Below are 27,662 nucleotides of genomic sequence, written 5' to 3'. Positions count from 1 at the left end.
CAACTTGTGCTTAAAAGAGGCGGCTGTCAGGTATTTGGTGTGTTAGTAACCTTAACTTTTTTTTTCTCTCTCTCCTCTCTTTCTCTCTTTATCTTTGTCTGTTCTCACCTAAACCTTACCCCAACTTCTCTTCCCTCCTTCCCTCCTTCCTTCCCTCCCTCTCTCTCTCTCTTCCCAATCTCCTTCCTCGCAGGTGGATGAGAAAAAAAACAATCCTAGAAGACTCATCACTTTGTGGATTTTTGGTATTTTTCCCACTCCACCCCACCCCCTTTTTACCTATAAATAACATTTTTTTTGTTTAACAAAAAGACCACAAACTTGGGGAACTTTTATATATATTTTTTTTAAAAAAGTTTTTTTGGGGGCTGAGTTGTCCCAAAGTTTTTCCCCCCCCCCCCCCACCTGCTTTTTTTTTTAATTTAAAAAAATAACCCAAACAAGTTCTCTGCGAAGCCATGGAAGTGGATCAGCCGCGTTGGATGACACATCACCATCCAGCGGTGTTAAATGGACAGCACCCGGATTCTCACCATCCCGGGCTCAGCCATGGCTATGTGGACTCCTCGCCCTATCTCCCGTCCGAAGAAGTGGATGTACTGTTCAACATCGACAGCCAAGGCAACCACGTCTCGTCTTATTATGGCAACTCGGTCAGAGCCGCCGTTCAGAGATATCCACCGCCACATCACGGTAAGTGCAGCCGGTGGTTCCCAGATGATCGGAGGGACGGGTGGATCGGTAGAGAGAGAGAGAGAGAGAGAGAGATAGCTGGACGTAGAGAGGGAGAAAGAAGTAGAGAAAGAGAGACGCACACACGCACACACAGGGGGAGAGAGACTATCACATACACACACAGATACACATGTAAAGAGAAACACACACACACAGATAGATAGATAAATAGATAGAAACACACACAGAGAGATAGATAAATAGATAGAATCTTGTCCTTTGCCACCTCCCTCTCCATTTTTAATAAGAATAATAATAATCCTTGCATTTGATATAGCGCCTTCTCACGTCTCCGAGATGTCTCAAAGTGCTTCACAGGATATACTGTAAAGTGAATTGACCGTATATTTTGTGGGCAAAACACCCCGCCCCACCCGTTGAAATGTGTTGGAAAAAAAAACTTAAATGTTATTGTCCGGAAAGCTAGAGTAGCGAGAGGAAAGGAGGTTACTTTTGGTTTGTGAAGCATAGAATTGATAGCAGCGCATGTTACTTTAAAGATATAAATTTGTCTCCGGCCGCTTATCTGTACTGCCTAAGGTCTTTTTTTGTCATGTGGATTTCACAAATCATCAGAAATCGACATAAAAGAGGGGGAAGGAGGGGAGGCAAAGCGAAAAAAAAAAGCCATTTTAGTTTGAGATGTGCTTTTTCACGTGTACGCCTGTGCGAACCTTTTAACCATACTGTGGTTTGCAAAAAAAATTCCAATTTATATATACACACATATATATATATATACTGTGCCCTTTGGAGTGCTTACTCTTAAAAGAGTCGAGTTACAGGCTGATGCATACATGTATATTGTTTCTTCACCCCAACCCCCACCTGTGTGTGTGCGTGTGTGTATGTGTGTGTGGTTGTTTACAGCAAAGTGTGGGCATTCATCTTGCAACCTGTTGAGTACTCTTGGTTCGAAGGTATCAGTCGCTTTTGCTTGTGTGTGTATGTGTGTGTGTGTGTGTGCGCGCGCGAGTGTGTGTGCGTCCGTGTGTTTGTGTGTGTGAGACAGGTTTAGTAGGTGAGCGAACGAGTGATCACATTTTATAAACTTGTATAAACATATGCTCATTTTCTTCTCTCTCAACCACTTTCGCAACACACACGGCGGGCACATATATATATTATATATATCTATACGGTGCAAACATTTCTTTGCATTGACTATATATATATATATATGCTGTGTGTAATAATAATAAATAATAATCCTTGTTGAGACGTCTCAAAGTGCTTTCTATTAAGGCATAAAAAATGGGACATGAGAATGTTTTTGAATTTCCTACCTGGTTCTGCTTTGATTTGAACCTCTCCCAATTGAGCAAATTCATTGCTGTCATATGCTGTAAGATATATTTTATTGATCGCTAGAGCTAGGGTAAAGGGTCGATGAAGTCCTCTCCACTTGGGGGCGTTTGGTAACTGACCACAACAATTTCCACTCTTCTCTGTTAATGTCTAAATGTCCAAACCAAAATTGAAACAGCTTTTGGCATTAATAATATAATAATACTAATCAATCATAATAGGCATTTTGATAGAGCGCTTTTCACGTCAGACAGGCATCTCGTAGCGTTTCGCAGGATTTTACTGTAAAGTGTAGTGACTGTGTATTTTGAAAAGTAACGCAAAATGTGCCTTCACTGAAGGCAAATTCCCTTTAGTGAAGGCACCAGAGGGAGATGGTGTGCAATGTGTTATCACGGGCAAAGTCTGACCCAAATCGCTCAACGAAAGCAGGACAGGCAGTCAGAGATAGAGGGAGAACTTGATTTTAAGGCTGCGCATCACTTGCTTAGGTATCGGTAGGGCTAATTAGTTTCGTGTGTCAGTGGGATTCGAATTGGGGGAAATGGGAAGGGTAAAATTGTAGCCATATGATAAGAATGTTTCTTATATGGGAGGCTTCATTGCACATATCTTTTGAGTATATTATTTGGCTCACAAAATACACAATCAATCCACTTTGCAACATAATCTGTGAAACGCTTTGAGACGTCTCAACGACGTGATGAGGCGTTGTATCAAATGCGAGGATTATAATTATTATTATTACTACTATTATTATTATTATATTAAATCCTCGCTTTTATGTTGTTTTCCCAGGGAGTCAGGTCTGCCGTCCTCCCTTGCTTCACAGCTCCCTGTCCTGGATAGATGGAGGCAAGGCTCTTGCCTCCCACCACAATGCTTCGCCATGGAATCTGAGTGCTTTCAGCAAGGCCCCCCTTCACCACGGCTCCCCGGGGGCTCTTTCAGTCTACCCTCCATCCTCCTCCTCGTCCCTCTCCACAGGACATTCCAGCCCCCACCTGTTCACCTTCCCCCCGACCCCACCCAAGGATGTCTCCCCCGACCCTAACATCTCCGGTGCTGGATCCAACGGCTCGGGCCGACAGGAGGACAAGGAGTGCGTGAAATATCTGACCGAGGGAATGAAACTGGAGACATCCTCTCACCTGAGAGGCAGCATGGGATCACTAGGAGGAGGTGCGAGCTCGGCACATCACCCCCTGGCTTCTTACCCGCCTTACGTCTCAGAGTATGGCGCTGGGCTGTTCCCCCCTGGCAGTCTGTTGGGTGCGTCTCCCCCAGGCTTCCCGTCGAAAGCAAGACCCAAGGCCCGCTCCAGCACAGGTAAGTTTTATTCCTTAACATTTTTTTTTTCTGTACTGTATTGCCGAGCGAGGCGATAACTGCCACAAATGGTACATACGCAGCACCTTTCGCGTCGGGAGGACGTCCCAAGGCGCTGGGCAATCAGGGATTTGGACCTGAGCTGGGTGGGTGGGGCGGCGGGGGGGGCGGGAGGGCGATTGGGATCAGGAGGGGTAGAGTGCAGGGAGGGTAGGGGTTAGGAGAGTGACCAAAGGCACGGTCGAAGAGGAAGGTCTTGGAAGTAAGCAAGGGAAGGAGCGAGCAAGTCAAAGGGACTGTGGGATGATTCAAGATAACCTGCTGGTCACTTTTAACACTGAGGCAATCATGGTACAATTGAAACACACATACACTTTGAAACATCTCATCGGGTATCTGTGAATCACTGTTAGCCCTCGGAATTAAAGGGATGGGGGGGGAAGGAAGAGATATGTGCCTCTTATTAACATGCTCAAAGGGAACTCAACAGTTGGTTACAACTGTCACTAAATGCTGATTCGAGAGATTTTCGTTAGTTAGCTACTATTTGTAACCAGATCACTTTTGCTATGACACAGCCCAAACATGCGGTAACCCACTTTTCAGTGTATTGGGAGACTTCTACGAAGCTGTTAGATGTATGGGTCGGGTGGGGGTGAGCTGTTTTAAGTCCAAAGGGGGTGGGGTGGGGGTGGTGATATAGATCTAAGACCAAATGCAATTCATGTTTTAATAAACATACATAGCAATCAACAGGGATTACTGACCAGCATGTGTGTGATTCAACACTGCAAAGCCAGAGCTGGCTTGGTAGTCATATAAAAGTGGGGCAGAACATACAGGGAGATCAAATGCCAACGTACCCACATATACACCCCCCCCCCTCCCACCCACAACTAGCAATGAGCAAGTGACTGTGGAATGCAATAATAGAGCCTTTCTAATGCTTTTGAAATTAACAGTAATCATCCTTGCATTTGATATAGTGCCTTATCACGTCTTTGGGACGCCTCAAAAAAGTCACAGACTATACTGTAAAGTGAATTGACTGTATATTTTGTGGGTGATAATGATGGAGCCATGTAAAAGTCAACAAGGCCTGTTGTGATCTTACATGCGCGCGCACACACACACATACACACTCAAAGATGATAACTTCAAACCTAAACTGACTTAGGAGCTAGCTAGGGGCCAGTTATAGCTTAATGCCAAACTATCCCCCATTTCTTGTAGGGTTACTGCAACCCTCCGCAGTTTAATGCCTAGTCATCAACTGCCCTATAACCGTTGCATTTGATATAGCACCTTATCACGTCGTTGAGACGTCCCAAAGAAACAGAGAAAGAGATACTGACACACACACACAAAGATAGACACACATGTAATAATAATAATCCTTGCATTTGATATAGCGCTTTTCACGTCTTCGAGACGTCTCAAAGCTCTTCACAGAATATACTGTAAAGTGAATTGACTGTGCATTTTGAGCGTGAAATAGTGTTGTCCAGGAAAAGGGTGCAGGGAATACGAATTTTGTGACAACTTGTCATTGAAGTAGTTTTTTTTTTGGGGTGGGGTGGGGAGGGGGGAATTAAAAAAAACTTGGAAGTGCCATTGTAAATGCATTATGAATGATAATAATAATAATGATAGCAATCCTTGCATTTGATACAGCGCCTTATCGCACGGTTGAGACGTCTCAAAGCGCTTGCAAAGTGGATTGACTGTATATTTTGTGGTGGGGTGATGGGTTGGGGGGAGGGGGAGAGAGGAATTAAGTGCAATTGTAATGCATTGGGGAGGAAGATCTTTTTCACTCCCCCCCCCCCCCCCCCTCTCTCTCTCTCTCTCTCTCTCTCTCTCTCTGTGTCTTTCTCCCCCTGGTCTCTCTCCCCTTGATCCAGACCTGTTTTGTAGAGAGCTCTATCGGCTGTTAATGGGGGATTGAGTGAGTGAGTGAGTAAGAGAGAGAGACAGAGAGAAACTGCCATAACCAGTCTGACTAACTGACTCTGACTCTTTATGAGTCTCTCTACAGTCGTGCTAGTTAATCCAATTATTTGCAGACTGATGCTCTTGTCAATGGCATTGTTTATCTATCTGGAGCCCATGAAACTTTTTTTCTCTCTCTGCGTGTGTGTGTGTAAAAAAAAGAGAGTCCGGATATGCTGCGATGGTTAAGAGACAGGACAATTTTTTTTTGCAGAGCAGTCAAAAGAGGAAGAGAGAGAGAGAGAGAGAGAAACTGCAGGTCTGTGCAAAATGCAAGTAGTGCATATTTGCCCACAAATATACAGTCAATTCACTTTACTGTGTGTTCTGTGAAGCGCTTTGGGACGTCCTCCCGACGTGAAAAGCGCTATATCAAATGCAAGGATTATTATTATTAGTGCAATCATTCAGTCAGTGACTGACTGAACTGACTGACTGATACAGACTCTCCAACTATCACTGAAAAAGCTATCAAACAAGGGACCCATGTGCACTCTCTAATTAGAGACAGATCCAAGCCACCCAGCTCCACAGACACACACACACATTAACATCCCAATGGTTAGATATGTCAAGTCACACAAGTCACTTCCCCATACGTAGCCTTGGCCCAACAACAAAAAATATACAAGTGATAATTGTTGGCTCTTTTATTTATTTTTTTGCAAGTCGATTTCCCCCTCAAACCTCTTTTCACCTTCTCTCAATCTCTCTCTCCCCCTATTCTCTCTCTCCTTTCCTCTCCTGTTGTGAAAATTAAAGTCTGCAAACACACAAGATTCTGTGTCTCAAAAGCAAGTGATATTTTTCTGTCCTTTTCTTTTTGTCCTCCACCCCCATCCCATCCCTGCCACCTCGGTTGCTTTCTCTCTCTCTCTCTCTCTCTCTCTCTCTCTTTCTGTCTCCAATCTCTTTTCATTTCGTCTTTCTCTTTCTTTTTCTCTCTCCCCCTCCCAGTTGTGTGCTCCAAAATGAGCTTTGCAACACAGACAGACTTTTAGACACATACCACACACACCACTCACACACAGACACACACGATTTCTGTGCCTTAATAAAAAGCAAGTGTTATTTTTCTGCCCTTTTGTGCACCTCGATTACTCTCCCAAATCTCCTCTCCCCCCCTCCCCTCCCCTCTCACACACTCTCTCTCTGGTTGTGAAAATTAAGTTTGCAAACACACACACAATTCTGTATCGAACATATCCCGTCTGTCCGGACTGTTTTTTAATGCATAGTGTTGAGACAGTAGCGGAATTAATAGCTGTTTATATAGTACAAATCCATCAGATTTCCCTCTCTCTCACTCACTCATTCATTCTCTCCCTCTTTTTCTCTCTGGGGAAGAGGGGGGATTTATTGAAACTGACTTTAAAAGTTTTTCCACCGTGTTTTTTTTATATATATATACCGTTTTATGTGACTAATAAGACTTGGAAGTGTGAGTTAATACACATTCCCTGGGAAACAATGCATCAGAAATAGGTTAATTGCACCCTTCATTTCACTACTGTTTATATATATACACATATATAAATTATATATCATTTCGCCCACAAAATATACAGTCAGTTCACCTGTGAAGTATTTTCTGTGAAGCGCTTTGAGACGTCTCAACAACGTTGTATGAAACAAATACAAGTGTTTATTATTATATATTTAGTAGAAGATCTTTTTATGTCTGAGCGATAGATATTTGCGGTTTGCGAGAACCCATGAATTTACGCAACATATAATCTTGCCTCTTCCCCTTTTTTTTTTCTTTTTTCCTCAAAAGTCCTGTTTAATATTCTCTCTCTCTCTCTCTCTCTCTTTGAGATTAAAAAAAAATGCACGTGAAAATGCAGCGGGTGAAAAAAAAAACCAGGGGCAAAGAGACTTGTGTTAAACGTCAGTTTAAAAAAAAGTTTTGTTATTTTAAGTGGTGAAAATGTGTAGCTTGCAAGTTTTGGAAAAAGAAACGGTTTGAGTTTTGCGGTTTAGAGGGTGCGGATGCTATTTTTTTTGCTTTCAAAAGTACTTGTTCATTTTCTCTCTTGTCTCTCTCTCTCTCTCTCTCTCTCTCTCTCTCTGTGTGCGCGCGCGCGAGTGTGTGTGTGTCTCTATCTCTCTCTCTCTCTCCGTGTGTGCGTGTGTTCTGATTGCAAATTTCTCGGCAGTTTTAACTCTTAAAAGTGGCTGGCAGGATTGACAAATAAACTGGGTCGAGGAAAGTTGTTGCTTAAGATCTGCAACTCGTGTGTTACAACGACAGGCGATTAAAAAAAAAAACCAGTGACCTCATGTGATACTGTACTGTGCAAATGTGTTCAACTGTGCGGTTATTACCGCTTTCCTATGCGCCAAACTACATATCAAAACTTGTTATTGGACGAGGGGGATCTTTCTAATCTTTCTTGTGAAGGATTGACCCAAAACTGCCTTGTTTATTACTCCACCCCCCCACCCCCGACCCCCCACCACAATAATAATAATAATAATAATAATAATAATCCTTGCATTTGACACAGCGCCTTATCACGTCTTCCAGACGTCTCAAAGCGCTCCACGGAATATACTGTGAAGTGAATCGACTGAATGTTTGGTGGGTGATTGCTTAAAAACTGCCGCATTCGTAAACCCAACTTTTATTATAAATTTTTCGATAGTGATTTAAAATTGTGTGTGTGTGGGTGCGTGCGTGTGTGTGTGTTTTTTTGCCTTGGCTGCCCTCTTAATGGGGAGAGGGATATTGTGTGTGTGTGTGTGCGTGTGTGAGAGAGAGAAGTGGTGGGGTGGTGGGGGGGGGGGGGGTTGCGGTTATCTACCTTGATTCAATTCAGATCTATCATTGATTTACTTGCAAAAGGCAAACAAATTGTGAATTTCAAGAAGGACACAACAGCTCCACTAATCAGTAAAGTTTAGATCAAATAATAACGATAATAATAATCATCCTTGCATTTGATATAGCACTTTATCACGTCTTTGAGACGTCTCAAACCGCCTCACAGGATATCGTAGAATCAGAAAATTACACAGCACAGAAGGAGGCCATTCGGCCCATCATGTCTGTGACGGCTCTTTGGAAAGAGCCATCCAAATCAATCCCACTCCCCCCCCGCTCTCTCCCCCGCCCTCTCCCCACTTGTCCTCCCCAACTGTAAAGTGAAGTGACTGTGTATTTTGTGGGCGAAACGCGGCAGCCAATCGCACACAGCGGCGTCCCCACAAACAGTCGTGGATTGAGTGACCAAATTAATATTTTTAATTGTTTTAATATATATTTTTGAAGGGGATTATTATTATGCATTATCTTCTTTTTAGAATAAAAAAATTACAAACGTCTTTATAAAAAAAAATCTTAATTTTTCACCCACAAGATACACAGTCGATCCACTTTGCAGTATATTCTGCGAAGGGCTTTTGAGACGTCTTGAAGACGTGATAAGGTGCTGTATCGAATGCAAGGATTATTATTAGTTACACAAGAAAGTCCCGATGAATTAATGAATGAATTAATTAAGACTGAGCCTTGTTGCTCAAACTGGGATGGGAAATACAATTTGAGCAATGAATGCATTGACCGTTCCCCCTTCTGTTTTTTCAGGGGATCGGGAAAAAATACCTCGGGACTGTAAATTGCACCATTTGGAGGTTGACCGAGCAAGCTGTAGTGAGCTGGGCATTTGTTCATTCGACATTTTAATAGGTGTGCAAAAATAAACCCTTTTAATGTAGATCAGTCCAGCTGTGTTGTTAGCGTGAGATTTGTCAACGCTTCTCTGGCTGGAATGGCTAGGAAGCAGATGATACCATTCAGCGATGCAGATATATTTTGTTTTGCTAGACTTGCAACGGTGATGACTACGTTTTGTGTAGAAATTAGCATTTGATTTACACCCCCACCCCCACACACACACACTTTTTTTTGTCTTCTCTAGAGTTTCCCTGGCCTTACGATTGATTGAGACCTGTAACTTTGTATATGTGTATGTGTGTATGTGAATGTGTGTATATATATGTATTTGTGTGTGCATTTGCCTCAATTCACCTGTTTTTAGTAGTCTTTTATTTACTGGATTAACGTCGACTGTTATTTTTGTTGTGTTTTTTTTTGGGGGGGGGCTCGAGAAAAGAAATCCACCTTAAACATTCAGAAGGTGCGAAATATATATATATATATATGCCTTTTTTAAAAAAAAAGGCTTCCGTGTGCATTCAGTGGCGTAATTTTTTTTTTGCTCATTTTAAACTGGTCTGTTCCACCTCCCAATAAACCTGACGCAACAAGGGTAGCATAACATGCACTTAACCTAATGCAATCGTTTGCTTGCAAATATTTGCTTTCCTTTCTATAAAAGAAGAGGGGGGGTGGGGGGTGAATTGCAACACGCTTTATTGTACTTTAATCTTTTCAGTGGCGCCACTTACATTATACAGAAATCAAATAAAAGGGACAATATGACAATGAACGCGATTCTCCTGACAAACAGACTGCCAGAGAGACTTTTTTTTTACTGCATGCGAAAAAAGGCTGGTGCATCGCAAAGATAAAAACGAAAAGTAAACCCGAAACAGGAGCCCAGACACACTGGCTTGGGATGAGAGAGAGTGTGTGTGTGTGTATGTGTTTGTGTGTGAGGAGTGCATACCTTAACATAGCCAAGGAAATTCAGAATAAAACGCACAAGGACATCCTAAAATTTTATTGCTTGTGCTGCAAGGTGTTTTTTATGCAATGCTCACTGCCCTCTCTATCTCTATTTATCTCTCTCTCTCTCTGTCTCTCTCTCTCCCTCCTTTCTTCCTTCCCCCCCCACCCCCCACACACCTAACCTAACACACACACACACACTCATTACAACTCCTCTCGGCGTAATATTTCAGGAATAGCGTTCAAAATACAATCCTACACATTTTTTTTCTGCGTGCTTACGTGCACTCATTGAGCAAACACCCGCCTGCAGCTAAAATCAGCACTTTTTACTCTGCATTTAATACAAAACTTGGGGCTTTCAGACCCCAGTTTTAACCTGAGAGGCATTATATACATATAGGTATATATATATTTATATATAAAGTGCCTCTTTTGAGGTTGAATTCCAATAACAACTGCATTTAGACTCGTTTAATTATAAGGACACACACATATATATATATTACCTTTTGTATGATCAATTTTGGGAGCATAACACTTATATTCCCATATTATATTCTATATATGTGTATATAAAGTCAGGTGTCTTAACACATACACAAACCCTGTTTAATTAATTAAGAGCATCCAAACCAAACTTGAGAATTGCCTGCATTTCACCTCCACACACCACATACATTGGGGGGGGGAAATCCTAGAGAGAGAGAGAGATTATAATCCAATTATATTTGAATAATTCTATTCCCAATTTACAAATTGCCAAGTCCCCTTTGCGCGACGATGCCTAAGTTCTGTCAGCCTGAGTGTGTGAGTGTGTGTGTGTGTTTTTAATATATTTTTTCGTAGAAAAAAAAGCAACGTTTTAATATATAGAAAAGCGACAAAAGGTAACTGTTGTGTGATTTTGTTTCAGAAGGTCGTGAATGTGTGAACTGTGGAGCCACTTCTACTCCACTGTGGAGAAGAGATGGGACAGGACATTATCTGTGCAATGCCTGTGGTCTGTACCACAAAATGAATGGGCAGAACCGACCACTCATTAAACCCAAGAGGAGATTGGTAAGTGAGCAAAAAGGGGGGGAGAGGAAATAGAAATACATGGATCAAACAAGAGAGCCCTTTCATTTCCTGGTCTTGAGTAACATCTTTCTGTGTGTATATGTGTGTGTGTGTCTGTGTTTCTCACCATCAGCCCTGAATTTGACCTGACATAACACACACACACACACACACCTCTGGCTCAATGTGATGCATCCAAATGCTTCTACTTTTATAATAATATGAATTATTATCATTACGAATCATTCACCCCGGGGTGCAATTCTCTCGGAATTGAGAGGATAGACAGAGTGGAATGGGGAGAAAGGTGGCGAGAGGGAGAGGGAGCAGAGGGAGAGGGGGGTTAGAGATAATAAGAATTACTATTATTATATCTTTTGTAGTCCTTTAGTCGTGGGTAAGAGGGAAAGTCAGACTTTTTTTAATATACACAATGAACAAAATAATATTTAAATTTCAACCTGGATCTCAAATGAACCCCAAACAAATCTCACTCCATTTCTTATGACCAGTCAGTCAGTCAGTCAGTCAGTCAATAAGTTCCTTATCTACAGAGAAAGTGACTTTTTTTTTAACCCCAAATCTCATTTTGTTAATTTGCCTCACGCGGAAAATACACATAGAAATTGACGTCTATTTTTTTGTGTGTGTGTGTGTTTTTGTGCGTTTTGAATGCAGTACAAATAATTCTCGTTTCGAAAAATATCTTCAGTTAATTCATTTAAAGGGATTCGTTTTTGACAACACACACCTCTGAGATCAGGTCAAACGCTTTGTATTTTTACATCTGTATTTTGATCACTAGGAATTATTCACAGGGTGTGCAATTCTCTGGAAAGGGAGAGGAGAGGGAGGGGAAAAGAGAGAGAGAGTGGGGGAGAGAGACAGAAAGGGGAGAGAGAAAAGGGGGGTGGGGGGAGCAAGAGAAAGACAGGAGGGAGAGAAGGGAAGAGAGACGGAAGGAGAAAGAGAGGGAGGGAGGGTGGAGAGTGGAGTGGAGTGAGAGAGAAAAGGGGAAAGGAGATTAAACTAAAAAGGGGAGAGAAAAGGTGGGTGGGGGGGGGGAGCTTGTGCTCTTTTTTTTGCTGGATGGGTGGAAACCAAAGGCAGTTAAATATAAACGTGTGAATTGCACCAGTGACTGAGTGACTTGACTTGAGTTGGTGGTGTTGGGTTGTTGGAGGGGGAGAGAGAGGGGAGAGAGGGAGGGAGGGAGGAAGGAGAAAGCCTTTACCCTCCAGTTAACATGTGGATTGCAGCGAACGAGACTCCTTAATGGGTTTCCAGTCTTTCAGAGCCTCGTTAGAGCATTGGTGTGTAGACAGACTTTGGAGGCAGAGGGAGAGTGATGGAAAGTCATGTGTGCAATTGGAATTTTTGGCCTGGCAACCCCTCTCTCTCTCTCTCTCTCTCTCTTAACCTTCCTTTTTTTTCCACACACACACACACACATACACTCACTTTGTTTTTTTTTCCTTTCTCTCTAATGTCAAAAGCCAATTTCCTACATTAAAAAAAAGGGGAGACCGGATATCTGTCTTGTCTAGATAACCGACTACTTTCTTTACAACCCAATTTCCCTCCCCCCCCCCTCTCTCTCTCTCTCTCTCTCTCACATACACACGCTCTCTCACACTCTCTCTCTCTCTTCTACCCCCTCCTCTATCCCCCTCCCCAAATACAAAGCTTTTTGAACCATTAATTGGGACCGTTTATGTGTGTGTGTGTGTTTGAGACTATTTAAGATTCTTGTAGTAAAGAGATTTTTGGTGAGAGTTCAGGCACAATTGGCTTGACAAATATATTTATTTTAATCATCAGCAAACAGCGCACCATGCATCGTTCCTTTTAAGTAAAATCTTTTTAAAAGTTCCATTTTAATTAAATCAACATTTCCCTTCAATTATAAAGAATTGTTTTGCTTCCATTCTGGCGTCTAAATAATGACTAAAACTCCCAACTAAACTTCCTCACTGAATGTGGCCCTTTGATACTTGGGGAAAGAGTGGATTCCGCAGTTATAAAGTAAACGGATTTCAAACTCCCCATTTTATTTTCAAACAAGTCTTTTAAAAAAAAAACCTTTGCCCTTGGGTTAAACTCCTGTACATTTCAATTTAAGGTGCGATCCTATTTTGTGATCAGGCCAAGACAAATTAATCGTTCCTTTTTATTTCAACGTCAAATTTCGTCAAACAGTTTTCCTAAAAGAGAGAGATTTTTGTTTCCCTCTTAACCGGCCAAGGAAAATGGGAGAAAAAAACACATTGTAGGTTTAACAGGGGGGTGTTTTGTTTTATATATAAAAAAAACACATTTTTTTTAATTAAGAGAGAATTGGGGCTGGGGGGGGGGGAGAGAGAGAGTGTGGGGGGGTAGGGGGAGATGGAGGGAAAGAGTGGGGAGAGTTAGAGAGAGGAGGAGGGAGAGCGAGAGAGGTAAAGATTCTTTTTAAAAGAGAAAAAAAAAAATCAAAAATTGCATTATCCGCACTCAAATCTTTGAAACACACCCGACTGAGGGTTTTTAGCGAATCACATGGAGATCTGAAGGAGCCTGGGTTACTTCGGTGTCTCTCGTGTGTGCGAATTGTAATTCGCATGAAAGATCAAAGTCAAAATGTCTTTTTTATGTGTTGTGCTGTTGTGCAACTTTTTTTTAAAAGAAGCTTGATATTTCTGGCACCGCGTCAATGGCTCAGCGGTATATAAAAGTCGTCTTTACAACCTGTTAAACTCTTTTATCTGTAACCAGGGATAATATCGGTGGGAGTTACAGAGGTCAGAACTGGACAGTTGGAGCAAATTAGCTCTAATTACCGCTTACAAAGGCGCACACACACACACACACACCGTTTATCCACAAGTCAGCATTGCTTGTTGACAGAGAAGGGGGGGGGGGGGGAGAGAGAAAAGGGGGAAGGAGAGAGTGGGGTGGGGAAGGGGGAAGAGAGAAGAGAAGAGAGAGAGAGATGGAAGAGAAAGGCGAGACAGAACCTTAGCAAGTCTTTAACTTGCTGCTTGGAAATAAAGTTATTGTTATTTATTGATAATGAATAATATTTTTCAAAGGGGGCGGTAAACACTTGGTATTAACTTGATCTGTTATTAGAGAGTAATATCTGTCTGGTCCAGATAGCTTTGTTTTCACAACCCATTCCCCTTCAGACACACACACATACAAACACACACTCTTTCCCCCCCACCCCCCACCACCACCATACAAAGACGTTTAAGCATTAAACATAAACGGGAAGGTGACCAAAACGTTGTGATAACCTATTATCTAAAAAAAAACTACCCTATCATCCTTAAAACTTATTAAACCCTGTAATGGTATCGAGACTTTTCGGGCACCCCTGTAAGTGTGTGCGTTGGGGACCGTTTAATGTAATATAAACGGGAAATTAGTTAATGAGTTGGTGAATTAATTAATTAGGTAAGTAAGTTAGGAAGATAGTCAGTCGATGGCTTTAGATTGACTGAAGGGTGTTGTGTTGGGTATTGGTGGGTCAAGTTTTGGGTGTCGATTGAGACAACATACAATAATGCTCTATGTTACAGTACAACCGACCTCTCTTATTCATTCATCTCTCTCACACTCACCCTCTCTCTCTCTTTCTCTCTGTCTCTTGTTTTTTGGTTTGGCTTCTGCAGTCTGCTGCCAGGCGAGCGGGCACATCATGTGCTAACTGCCAAACGACCACCACCACATTGTGGAGAAGGAATGCCAATGGGGACCCTGTGTGCAACGCGTGTGGATTGTATTACAAACTACACAACGTGAGTTTTTTTTTCCTTTTTATTTATACGGTATCTGCAGCAGAGTAGCTGACGCATTGCACCGCACTGCACCCCCTCACCTAACCAATAAGGTAGAGCAGGCAAGTCATAATAGCCCTCGTTTTGGCAGGGAAACGCACTTAATAAATATATATATATCTCACACGTGAACCAGCCTTTTGGGGGTTTTCTTTTTGCTGCTTAATATCAATTTTTTTAAAATAAGAATAAAGTTTTTTTAAAAAAAATACATTTCAAAAATTTTGAAAAGAGGTTAAATTGATAAATGAAAGTTTTTCCAATGGGGAAAAAAATACAATGCAAATAGAATAGAAGATAAGATTGTTTAAATCGATACGATTTATATTTAAATCTAAATACCGTCGTTAAAAATTATTTATTCATATTTTTATTTCAATTTTTTTTTAAATGTGTTTAAACTTCTCCAAATGTACATTATTTAAAATGAAATATTTGTAACCACTGTATTTAGCCCTTAAGAGTGTGTTGGTGTCTGTGGGAATGGAGGCAATAATTCTGTGTGGGGGGGCACCTGTGTTGCAAAAAATAAATCCCCCCAACTCCCTCCCGTTAGAATTTATATGCAGTATATCAAAAAAAAACACTGAAATGTGAGCGGTTTAATTCAGTTGCAAATGGGATCCTGTGTTGAGCAAAGCTGAGGCGTTCAAATCGACACGAAATTGACTTGTGTGTGTGTTTTTTTAAAAAAAAAGTTCCCAACGCTGATCATAATTTGGTACTTTGGTTTAAAAAGTACGGGTGGGATCGAACCGTATCCCCGTGAAATGTGACTGAGCATTGGAGTTTGAGGAAGGGAAGATACAGACAGACAGACAGACAGACAGAGAGACCACCACTGTTGTCAGTTTATGGGGTAGGATTAAGGGACTGTAGTAATTGTCACGTGAATGGCGCCAGACTAATTCAATCAATTAATCCTTATTGGTGCATCAGTTGTGTGTGGACAGATCTCATCTGGTGTGCATTTACATAGCAGCTGCCCATTAAACCCCAGCTCGCAGACTCCTGGGGCGTGTTTGTTGGTGTTTCACAGTGAACCATCCCAGTGTCCATTCCCTGGCGTTAAGGCAGGTTTTATAGGGTAGTGCCTCTGAAACACTTACACACACACACACACACACCAAAGTTGTATTGCCCTGTCTCAATTCTCTTATTAAAAAAAAGTTCAGTTCAATTTGTTCATGAATAGTTTGCATCGTTATATACGATAAGATAACTCTAATAATCCTTGCATTCGATATATCGCTTTTTTCACGTCTTCGAGCCAACAACAAGGACGACAAAATTATATTTGTGTAGCGCCTTTCGCGTCGGGAGGACGTCCCAAGGCGCTGGACTTCTCAAAGCGCTTTGCAGAAAATACTGTAAAGTGAATTGACTGTATATTTTGTGGGCGAAACGCGGCAGCTAATTGCGCACAGCAGCGTCCCCACAAACCGTCGTGGTTTGAGTGACCAAATTATTATTGTTTCTCTTTTTTTCACAATTACATTGCTAGCAGTGCTAACATTGGCCGAAGCAGTACATCCCGCAAAGCGCTTTGAGATCTCTCACCTATTCGATAGTGCGTCCTCTTGACTTGTAAGACATAAATAGATGCAATGCTACATAAATCACTGCTGTGCGCAATTGTCTGCCATATTTGGTTCACAAAATATTCAGTCAATTCCCTTTACAATACTTTTTTTGAAGCGCTTTGAGGCATCTCAACGACATAATAAGGCGCGATTTCAAATGCAAGGATTATTAGTATAGTTCCCTTTGCTGCTCTTGTTTATATTTTTTGGCACCATATGAGTTCGGTCTTACTTTATTGAAGTCTGTCCTCTCTTGCGTTAAGATATAAGATGAATTTCTCAACACTTTAAGGAGTCATCCCGCTGTGACATTAGAATATTTCGGCTGCGTTAGAATGTGTTTCCATTTGACCTCAAAGCTCCCATAGGAACTCTTTAAATGTTTTGAGAACAAATTCTGCAGGAAAGTCTTTAAATTGTGTGAAATATTACAGTACCACACAGGGGATGATAGGATCTGGCAGGGTTTATTTAGCAAGTGTGGATGAATGTGGCATTTCAAGCGCAGTTGAATGAAATGGAATAGCTACTGTGAACAACGAAAGAAAGGCGCTTCTTTATACACAGTCACTACACTGCACAGTATACCCTATAAACCGTTAGCAAACGGGCTATGGATGTGAAAGGCGCTATACAAATGCCACCTTATTGTTGCTGTTGTATCAAATGACAAGGATTATGATTAAACGTATTAACACTGCATGCCCTGATTGATCAGCAGTACGTTAAAAGGAATTTTTGTCAGACGGCCTGACTCAGTGGTAGCCACTCTCACCTCTGAGTCAGAAAGTGGAGGATTCAATCTCCATGACGGTACCTGGAATCACATAGTCAAGCTGAGAGTATGCGATGACCTTAAGGCATTAAAAAAAAAACATAAAAATTACTTGGAACTGATCGGGGCTGCGGGTGTTTTTTACGTGAAGGGACTAGCTTTGGCTCAGTAAAAACAAAAAGAATAATTCTTGCATTTGATATTGAGCCTTATGTCGACGAGCCATCTCTTAAGCTCTTTGTGTTTTATTGTAAAGTGTAGTGACTGTATTTCGTAGGCAGCCACGTTGCGCACAGCAGTGTCCCACGAACAGCCATGAAGTGAGTGACCAATTGGATCTGATGGGTGGGGGAGGAGAGATTGTTGGCCAGGACACCTCTTCTCTTTTTTTAGTAGTGCCATGGTGTCTTTCAACCTAAACAGGCAGACACGACCTTGGTTTAATTTCATCCTGAACTATTGAGCTCAAAGTCCTGACGTGGATGCATATTAAACCTACAAGCCAAAAACTGGGGAAGGTGGTCCTTACTGGACAAGCAACGGGAAAGCTTGCCTGATAGTGATATCGATGGCAAGCTATGTGGTTTTAGCTGGGTTAGACTCCCAACAGTTACCCCCAAAGCACACTCTAGGCTCCCCCCAAGCCTGGGCTCTCGCCAACCTGCGCCTAATACTTTCCAGAGAGAGAGAGGAGAGAGAGAGCGAGAGAGAATATGCCATTCCAACAATCTATCTCTGGGATTTCCGTGCGCAGGTGGGATGCCTACATATCTCAGTTTAGTTTGGATACTCTTTAAAGCATGGTGTCAGAAACCCCCGGCTGACCGAAAGAAAACATATTCATCGCACGGAAACCAATGCTCTGATGAAAGAGATCCTCCCTCGGCTTGAACCATCACTATGAATAGCCCGAAGACATGGGAGTTGAGCAGAAGTAACGCAGTTTATTCCATTGTGTGAGAACCAGTCATTAAGAAACCCAAACAACATCAAAGAAGCCTCTGTACAGTATGCAGGGAGTTGGCTATAATGGAGGGAAAGAGAGCAATGGTGATTGAACTTTCCAAACTGCAACATAAACAATATTTGTCGCATGGTTTTTAAGTTAAACCGTGTTTTTACTTCTCCCCCCAGCCCCCCACCACTGTCCCCTCCCCACCCCCCCGAAAAAAAAATTGTGAGTTTTCTGAATAATTGCATTCCTTTCAAGTCCGACAAGGGCGTGAGTCTAACCTTATCCGCTCCGTCAGTGTGGAGCTCAGTATCACGTCCTCTCGAAGCTCGGGAATCTCTTATTAACTCGTTCGCCAGCTTGTCGTTAAGAACGCTTTGCAACTTTGAGGACGTAAGAAAGTAAACGAGTGTTAAGCAGAGCTGCTGCTTTTCGCGGGTCTGTTTATACTGAGCAGCTATTTTGATCTTCCCCACCGCTGCACTAGTGTTTGTTTTCAGTTAGGAAAGGGGTCAGGTATCAGTCTGTCTTGTTTTGGTTTTAATGGGGTTTCCCCCCACACCCCCCCTCAAGTATCATTCATTCGTGTTAATCACCCTGCTACGCCTCGAGTCTGCTTCTCACAGCGCTCTCACAAATGGGTAACGTTCACAACAATAATACTTGCATTAGACATCTCAAAGCGCTTTTACCATATGAAATCCATTGGAATGAAAGGGATTGTTTTTACCCCCTCCCAACAATGGGAAGGTTAACGGACGACCCCCCCCAATAGGATAAGGTAAATAGTAACTAATTCATCATTGAATGACTGGAAAACGATTATTGTTCGTCGCAACTGGCGGCCACATTCACTCACAAAATACAGTCAATCCACTCTACAATATATCCTGTGAAGCAATTATCACGTCTCAGTGATGTGATAATTGACTGCTTCTTGCCAACAAAATACACAGTCGCTACTGATACAATAAAGCCTGTGCTGGGTATTATTATGAATAATAATCCTTGCAATTGCAATAATCCTTGCATCAAATAATAATAATCCTTGTACTTTGATACAGCGCCTTCTCCCGTTGATGGGACGTCTCAAAGCGCTTCACAGAATATATAAGTGGATTAACTGTGTATTTTGTGGCTGAAGTAATAATAATAATATGCAGCCTCTATCTGTGCTATAACCTTCTATGAATATAACGTGTGCGCTCCTAATGCTACTGTTCTGTCGCTTTAACTGACAGTTAACGGAAAGGGCCTTAACATGGTTAATGAAATGCCTTTACACTTGAAACTTTTCTTTGAAAGCGGGTTTATAACCAGAGGCCTCAGAAAAGAGCAAGCAACAGTCACACTGTAACTAACCACTTATTTTACTTAATGTGTTTTTAAAAAAAGAGTTCAGCTCGTGTGTTTTGAAGTCCTTTCTGTAGACTTCACAACCAATCGAGCGCTGCTTTTTGTTGGTTGCGGTCTGTTAAGTCAATAACGTTATTCAGTTTTCTTTTACATCCTCGTTGGGTATAACTGGGGATGGGGGGGGGGAGACGTGGGGGTGGGTGGGGAGAGAGAGAGAGAGAGGAAGGATGGAGAGAAGGGAGAGGGGGAAGGATGATAAGTTCTGTGCTTAAGGCAGTGCTCAGATCAGCATTTAGACTTGGCGATCTGGGTTAAATAAATGCCTGTGTCCGCGTGTGTGCGTGTGTGTGGGGCTAGGACTTTTGACGTTAGGACTTTTAGAGTCCCGCAGCACAGAGGTTAGAGCGCTCTCTTCGCGAGTGAAAGGACCCGGGTTCGATTCCTGGGCAAAACCTTACGCAAGTAGATCCTGTGAAGCGCTTTGAGACGTCTCGACAACATGATAAGGCGCTATGTCAAATGCAAGGATTATTATTCCAGTTCTGTGTAAAAGTACAGAGGTTTAGCAGATGGCACAGCTTCAGCAGCAGAACAGGAAGGTGTGTGTGTGTGTCTGTTTGCGCGGAGAGAATAAAAGGACTTAAGAATACTAGCAGTCGTTAGGGAAATGAGTCAGGTCATTAACTGTTGTTCCCACTGTAATCAGTGATAGCTTCATTGAGAGCTGGACAGACAGACAGAAAAGCGAGACAACTACTGCTGAACTTTGTTGTTATGCTGAAACCGATATATATTGAGGCCGTCTTTCGGATGAGACGTTAAACTGACATCCCGTCTGCCTGTTCAGGTGGACGTTAAAGATCCCACGACGCTATTTGAAAAGAGAAGGGAGATTCTCTCTCCCGGTGTCCTGGCCAGTAACACCCTTAAATAAAATTGGGTCACTCACTTCAAGGCTGTTGGTGGGACACTACTGCGTCGCAAACCTGGCTGCCATGTTTCACCCACAAAATACACAGTCAAAGCCACTTTACAGTTTATTCTGTGAAGCACTTTGAGGTGTCTCGATGACCAATAAATGCATGTATTATTATTGCATTTGTTGGTCTACTCGCGTAGATCTAACAAACTGGTGGAACAGGCTGGATGGGCTGAATGGCCTCTCTCTCTCTCTCTCTCTTCCCCCTTGCTCCTGCGGGAATATACCCCTTCGCTATTTATTGGTCAGGAGGTGGTGGTGGGTTCAAACCTCAACGTTGAGACGCCACGAGATCCGATGGCAAATATTCGAGAGCGTTTTGAGATGTGGAAAAAAAAAGACAAATTGTATTGAAAAACACACGACACCTAAAACGTCGCACCTTAACCTTCTTTTCCTGCTGAACGCCTTGTGGGTCTTGTTAGTTTTTCCCGCAAGAGCCGATTGACAGCTGTTGGAAGACACCCAATAGGAAAGTGTATTTAACGGCTCGACCTGAATAATGACATTGTAAATAAAGTTGAGCCACATTCAATCTGTGCAACTTGAGAACAGGATGCTGGAGGGGGGGGCCTCATAGATTTTTGTCCCCCCCCCCCAGCTCATTTTACTGTGTCGGATAAAGGGATAAGTTTGGGTGATGTGTGCGTGTGTTTTTTTTTAAAAATATTGCTTTCCTCACTAAACTTTTTTTTTCTCGCTACTCTCTTGTCTTTCTTTCATGTTATTTTTCTCTCTCTATGCGTCTTCTCCTCCCTTCTCTCTTCCCTCTCTTCCTACCTGCCTCCCCCTCTCCCTCCCCCTCTCTTTCTCCCTCCCTTCCCCTCTCTTTCTCCCTCCCTCCCTCCCTCCCTCGTCCCCCCTCTCTCTCCATCTCTCTCTCTCTCCCGCCCTACAGATTAACCGACCACTGACCATGAAGAAGGAAGGCATCCAGACGAGGAACAGGAAGATGTCCAGCAAATCCAAAAAGGCCAAAAAATGCCACGACGGGCTGGATGAGTTCTCGAAGAGCCTGATGGAGAAAGCGAGCTCCTTCAGCCCTGCCACGCTCTCAAGACACATGTCTCCCATCGGGCACATCCCACACTTCAGCCATGCAGGCCACATGCTGTCGACACCGACACCCATGCACCCCTCGTCCGGCCTCTCCTTCGGACCCCACCATCCCTCCAACATGGTCTCCGCCATGGGATAAGCAAGACTCTGCTCTTCAGCCAACCGAGCGAAGGAGTGGAATTGGCTTTGCATTGACATTTTTCATACGAATTATATATATATATATAGAAATAACTCCCCCTTCTCTCTTTTCTCTCTCTCTCTCCCATTATCACCACCTCCCACCTCTCGCACAAACACTCCTTTCCTTACTTCCCACGCTTTACCTCCCACACCAACACCCAAGTTTTCCGATGACAAGAAGCCGACGAGATTTGGGGGACATAGGCAACCTGACGATTTTGTTGAAATAAGGCTTAGCCTTGGACAATGGGAAGGACTTCTCCTCCTCCCCCCTCCCCTCCCCTCCCACCCACCACCCCCGCTCCTCCCTGCCCCACAAAGCCCCGCAAAGATGCCGCTTTACTTACCTGGAGCTCTCGTTGGGCTGGGCGCTCCTGTGCCTCGCAGCTCAACCAGCCTTCGGCCACCATTTGTGTATAAGCCATCCGCATCACCTGTTTGTCTGTGAGTCAGTGGGACGGAATCTTGTGCTGTGTTGACGAAGACAACGACGACAACAGCAACACCGCCAGCTCGACAGACCAGCCAACCAACCAACCAGCCAGCCAGCCGGCCAGCCAGCCAGCCTAGCCTTCACTCAACTCTGCAATGTCTCGTAAAATACGCAAAGGACAATGAATCAATTGGGGCTTCTGTGTTGACTGTGATCAGCTTGCTTGGAACAGACCTCAGACTTTTGTGTGTGTGCGCGTGTGTGTGTGCGTGCGTGTGCCGCGTGTGTGTGTTCGTGTGTTTTGGGGAGGGGGGAGATGAACGCACACAAGGTTTTTGTTTTTTGGAGAGGCGATGGGGCTGTGGAACAAACACACAGTGACGGATGGAGGGGATGGGGGCGGTTGGTGGTCTATGTGGACGGTGGGGGTGGGGGGAGGAGGAGATATGGGGTTTGACTGGAGATAACCAGAGGAGCCCCCTCCAAGCTCGTAAAACTGCCGGTGGGGCCGAGAGCGAGAGAAAGAGAGAGGGGGTTGGGAGAGGGGAACGAAACGAGAGAGAGATGAAGCAAACTCCCAGCTCTGGCTGCCTCACTCACGCCCGTCAGAAATCATTTGATGCATTACCTTTGCAGACAGACCGTTTAGCTGAGCTGCGTAGGAAGTTCTGTCAGTTCCAGGCTATCAGTGTTATACACGGATATTGCCTAGAAGAACTCTGGACAGCAATTGTCCTTGGCTGAGATGTATTGTGAAACAAGTTCCTGTAAACTGTTGTTTTGTATGTAAGTAATCCAGGCTACTAGAAAGGTGTAGGAAGAATTATTTGATTACATGCTATACAAACTGAACGGTTGTATAATGTCTTAAAACGGAATAATAATTGCTAGTGTAAAAAAAAAAGACTGCTGAAGTTTTTTTGGGCTCCATAATATTATTATTATAATTATTATTATTATTAATTTTCCTCTTTTTTTAATATAAAAAATAAACTTTAGATTTTAATTTTTTTTCATTGTTGTTGATGATCCTAATGTGGTTTATGCTTGACAGGTTTCTCTCTTTCCTTCTCTCTCTCTCTCTCTTTCTCTCTCTTTCCCTCCCCACCCCCCCCAATTTTTTTTCGTTCTTTTGGTTTGGTTAAGAAAAAGGTTTGGATTGCTTTCTGCGCTCACAGTATATGTGCTCGCAAATTTCCCCCCTTTTAAACCACACAAAAAAGATATTCATAAGCTCTCACATATGTGCAGGATAAACAGTAAACCTCACGTAAGTTGCATCAGTTGGGACCATATATTTAATATGACTTATGCAAAGTATGAGTTATGTCAAACTTGCATAGAATATAAACTCTTAAATAGGACTTTGGCAGATGTGCGGCTTAGACGATTATACGATTTGTACAGATCAAAAATGATGTATAAAAAATGACAGCGTCATAATAATCCTTGCATTTGATATAGCGCCCTCTCACATTGTTGAGACGTCTCAAAGCGCTTCACAGGATATACTGTAAAGTGAGTGGAACATGGCAGCCGATTGTGCACAGCAGTGTCCCGCAAACAGTCATGGACTGAGTGACCAAATTATTATCCGAGGGTTACAAAATACAGCGATTCCTGACCGTCTGATTACAAAGCTTCCAGCCCCTTAGCAAACTCCCATCGCTTTCCAGAACCTGTCTCCTTTTTGCAGCAATTTCCAAAGTGTTTTTTAACTTATTTTTATTCCGTGCTCAACTTTTAACCCGCTGACGTTCTTTTTTTTATATAAAGTTTTTTTTATATATATAAAAAAATAAAAATTACAAAAAAAAATTGATTTCAACCTCCTCCGCTTTATTTTCAAGCATCCCCTCTCTTCTCCCTCCACCACCACACCCCCTCCCCCACCTCCCAACCCCACCTACCAATTTATATGGGAAAAATAATCAAACTTTTTATTTCCGCTTTTCAACCTCCCCATCCCATCGCTCTCTTCTACCTCAACCCACATGAAGTTAATAAAAGGGACTAAATAAAAAGTGGCAAGGGCTCATTAAAGTCAACACATGTGTGATACTTAACAAGCCAGAGAGAGGGGGAGTGTATGTGTGAGAGAGAGAGAGAGAGAGAGAAAGAAAGGGGATCGCAAATGGGCTGATCTTTTAAATACAACCCCCTGATGTTATCAGTGAGCCATCCAAACTCTTGTGTTGGTGCTATGCACCAAGGGTCACCTATAATAATAGCACAGGGCAGACATAAAGTCCTATATCCATCTTGCCTTGCAGTAAAATATCTTGTGTTTTTATCTTGACGGCTGTTTCGAAACGATTCACCATTGCACCTCTCGTTTTTTTTTAATCTTTTTTTTCTCCCTCTCCTCCCCTACCTTGCTCCCGTCTTCCCCCCCACCTCCTCCACCCCCCCCCCCCGCGCCCCACCGCCTCCTCCACACCACCCTCGCTCCCTCTTCCTCTCTGTTGTAAAATAATTGCTGTCTTATGTATAGTTTTCGAGGTACTGATGAGGCCAAAAAAAGAAAACGAATGATGTGCAATATGCCGTAGAGAACTGGCAGTGTAGGCTAATGTAAAAGGTTCTAAGTTATTTGTACTTTACTGCAGTACCTTTCAGTTGTGGAGCTTTTAAGGATACAGTATTTTCTTTTTTTTTCTAGTAAAAGTAAGTTATTGGTGAATAGATATTATCTGACCTCTGTTCCTATCCCCTGTAAAGAATGGATAATACTATGCTACTTGCATTAATAAATGAACACAAAGAAACATATGGGTTTGAATCAGTATGTCTGTGGCTCTCAAATACTTGCGCCTGTTTAATAATAATTACAATAATTGCTCCTTACACATGGTACTTCTCTTTTTTGAATAGTGCCACGCCATCTTTAAAGCTCACCCTGAACAGGCGGGTTTTAATGGCTCATCCCAATGATGGCACCTCCGAAAATGCAGCATATCCCCAGGACTGCATTAAAGTGTCAGCCTGGACTATGTGATTCCAAGGCCTGATACAGGGCTTGAACCCACAACCTTCTGACTCGGAGGCAAGAATACCCTTAACTGAGTCAAACTGACACCTAAGGTTGAGTGATTTAAGTTGAGTAAGTCCAATTATCAGCATTTTGAGGGGGGAAGAGGTTCGGGGGAAGAATTTCCACCCTGGGTTTAGATGTACAGCATTTTGCATTTCAGCGCATCCAGAAGTTTGCAAATCCCTTAAATGGTAGTCTTCAGCTTAGAGATAACGTTGTGTTAATATTTCTTGACGAACCACAGAAATCCGGCTTCAAAGCTCAAGATTGAATTCAACAATTTGCCAAATACTGGATGTGAGGCAATCCGCACATAACTAATGTCCCACAAACAGCCGTGAAATAAATGACCAATTTAACTGGAGGATTGTTGTCCAGGACGCTGGGAGAAACTTTCTTTACTAACAAGGATTAAGGGATCCATAACGCTCAACTAGACACGCAGACGGGAGTTCGGATTATTGTATATCCATAGAATGACAGCTTCACGGATACTATTGTAAAGTGGATTGACTGTACTTGCAGGCGAACTCACCAGCCAATTTTGCTCGCAGCAATCTCCCAAAACAGCCATGATCGGTTTTATCTTAAAACTTAATGCAATAAACATTCTTTTTTAAAAATGACATTGCCTTAAATAATATTTGAATCCAGGGACAACCCAGCTTCTATATTCCAATATTCTGTGTAATAATAATAATAATAATAACAATGCTTGAATATGGTCCAGCACTTTATCACGTCATTGAGCTGTCTCGAAGCACTTCACAGAATATATTGTAAAGTGAATTGACTATATTTTGTGCGTTATATTATATTATACTGCATTATATTATAATATAGTATAATATATTATATTATACAGCAGCATAATTGCACACAGCAGTTTCCCACAAATAGTCGTAGATTGAGTGACCACGCTATTAAAATATATTTTTATTTAATAAATGATTTTTGGAGGGGTAATTACCTCGGAAAAGCGATCCACCAATTGACTAACAACTGGGTTCCTACTTACTGCTGGGTAAGCAGAGGCGTGAGGAGTAAGAAAACTTGCCTAAGATTTCGCCCTGCCGGGAATCGAACCCGGGTCCTCTCGCTTGCGAGGCGAGTGCTTTAACCATTACCCTACAGGTGTTTACCATCAGGTGTGCATAGTTTGTAACGGTAGAGGATTCCAATGTGGGGTGAAAGGAGGGCAGTGAATGGGAGTTGGTTTTCAAGACCGACAGGAAATTGCTCAGTAGGATATAATTATTTGAATAATCACAAATGATCTATTTTGACAGCTAAAGCTAAACAGCTGTGTAAACCTTTGTGCAGCCTGCCATTGGAACAGTTTATTAACATTTTACTTGACTTTTTGAACAGTGCCAATGGATATTTAACGTCCACCTGAACACGCAGACAGGCCCTTGGCTTAAAATCTCATCTGAAGGATGTCACCTCCGACAATGCAAGATACCCTTGCACTGAATTGGAGTGTCAGTTTAGACTTATATGAGGTTCGAGCCCTGACGTGGGGGCTTGAACCCACAACCTTCTGGCTCAGAGGTGCGAGTGCTACCGACTGAGCCAGGCTGGCAACTTTATAATCGAAACGCTTTGAGAAAACCCAATGCGACACAAAATTAAAGCTATACAGCACCTTTCATGTTGGGAGGACGTCCCAAGGCACTTAACGATCCTGGCTTGACATCTGAGTTGGGAATAACAATATAATAATAATAATCCTTGTATTTGATATAGCGCCATATCACGTCGTCGAGACGTCTCAAACCGCTTCACAGAGTAGACTGTAAAGTGGATTGACTGTGTATTTTGTGGGCGAAACACGGCAGTCAATTGCGCACAGCATGGATTGACTGACCCACATTTTATTTTGGAGGGATTATTACCCTTCGGAAAGCGATCCGCCAATCGACTAACAACCATGTTCTTATTTACTGCTAGGTAAACAGAGGGACGTGGAGTAAGGAAACTTGCCACCCGAGAATTGAACCCGGGTCCTCTCGCTTGCGAATGGGAGCCGAATGGGGGAACGGGGGGCGGGGAAGAGAAAGTGCCGTCAAAGAGATGAACGAGGTGAGAGGGGGGAAAACGAGTTGGAGGGACTCGAGGATGGAGTTCCAGAGAGTCATTCATTCTTTTAATGCGAAAGGCGCTGTGTCAAACCACGAGGATTGTCGTTCTTGTTATTATCATAAACGAACAGAAAACTTTCCTAACCTGAAAGTGTTGGAGATTATTCATGTTTTCCAATAATCCCAGGTTCACAACAATGAAGGGAAGCTGATGTAATGGGGTTTTATTTCATTATTCCCTGGCTGGTGCCCAAACCGAGACTCAGTCCTATTATGTTTGTTCCATTTTCTCCCTCGGTGTTTCCCTGGCTCAGTCGGCAGTACTCTTAACCTTCTCTGGG

The 27,662-nt window shown here is 42.7% G+C and overlaps 1 protein-coding gene across 4 annotated transcripts; it reads left to right on the top strand.

Moving 5' to 3' along the window:
- The first annotated feature begins 389 nt into the window (after positions 1-389).
- On the top strand, positions 390-21,978 carry gata3 (GATA binding protein 3). Of its 4 annotated transcripts, none has more exons than XM_042335552.1 (6): positions 390-693; positions 2,842-3,372; positions 8,954-9,055; positions 10,920-11,062; positions 14,719-14,844; positions 21,427-21,978. In XM_042335552.1, the coding sequence occupies exons 1-6, from the start codon at positions 459-461 to the stop codon at positions 21,724-21,726; spliced, it is 1,437 nt and encodes a 478-aa protein (XP_042191486.1). In that variant the 5' UTR covers positions 390-458; the 3' UTR covers positions 21,727-21,978. The 4 variants fall into 4 exon arrangements, with proteins under 4 accessions (XP_042191486.1, XP_042191485.1, XP_042191488.1 ...); XM_042335551.1 differs by having other exon boundaries at positions 10,917-11,062; XM_042335554.1 differs by lacking the exon at positions 8,954-9,055.
- Positions 21,979-27,662: the final 5,684 nt, after the last annotated feature.

Source organism: Callorhinchus milii, unplaced genomic scaffold, assembly GCF_018977255.1.
Source record: "Callorhinchus milii isolate IMCB2004 unplaced genomic scaffold, IMCB_Cmil_1.0 Scaffold5, whole genome shotgun sequence".
Classification (NCBI taxonomy): Eukaryota; Metazoa; Chordata; class Chondrichthyes; order Chimaeriformes; family Callorhinchidae; genus Callorhinchus; species Callorhinchus milii.
The sequence above is the reverse complement of the archived record's forward strand: the minus strand, read 5'-3'. Positions and strand labels throughout refer to the sequence as shown.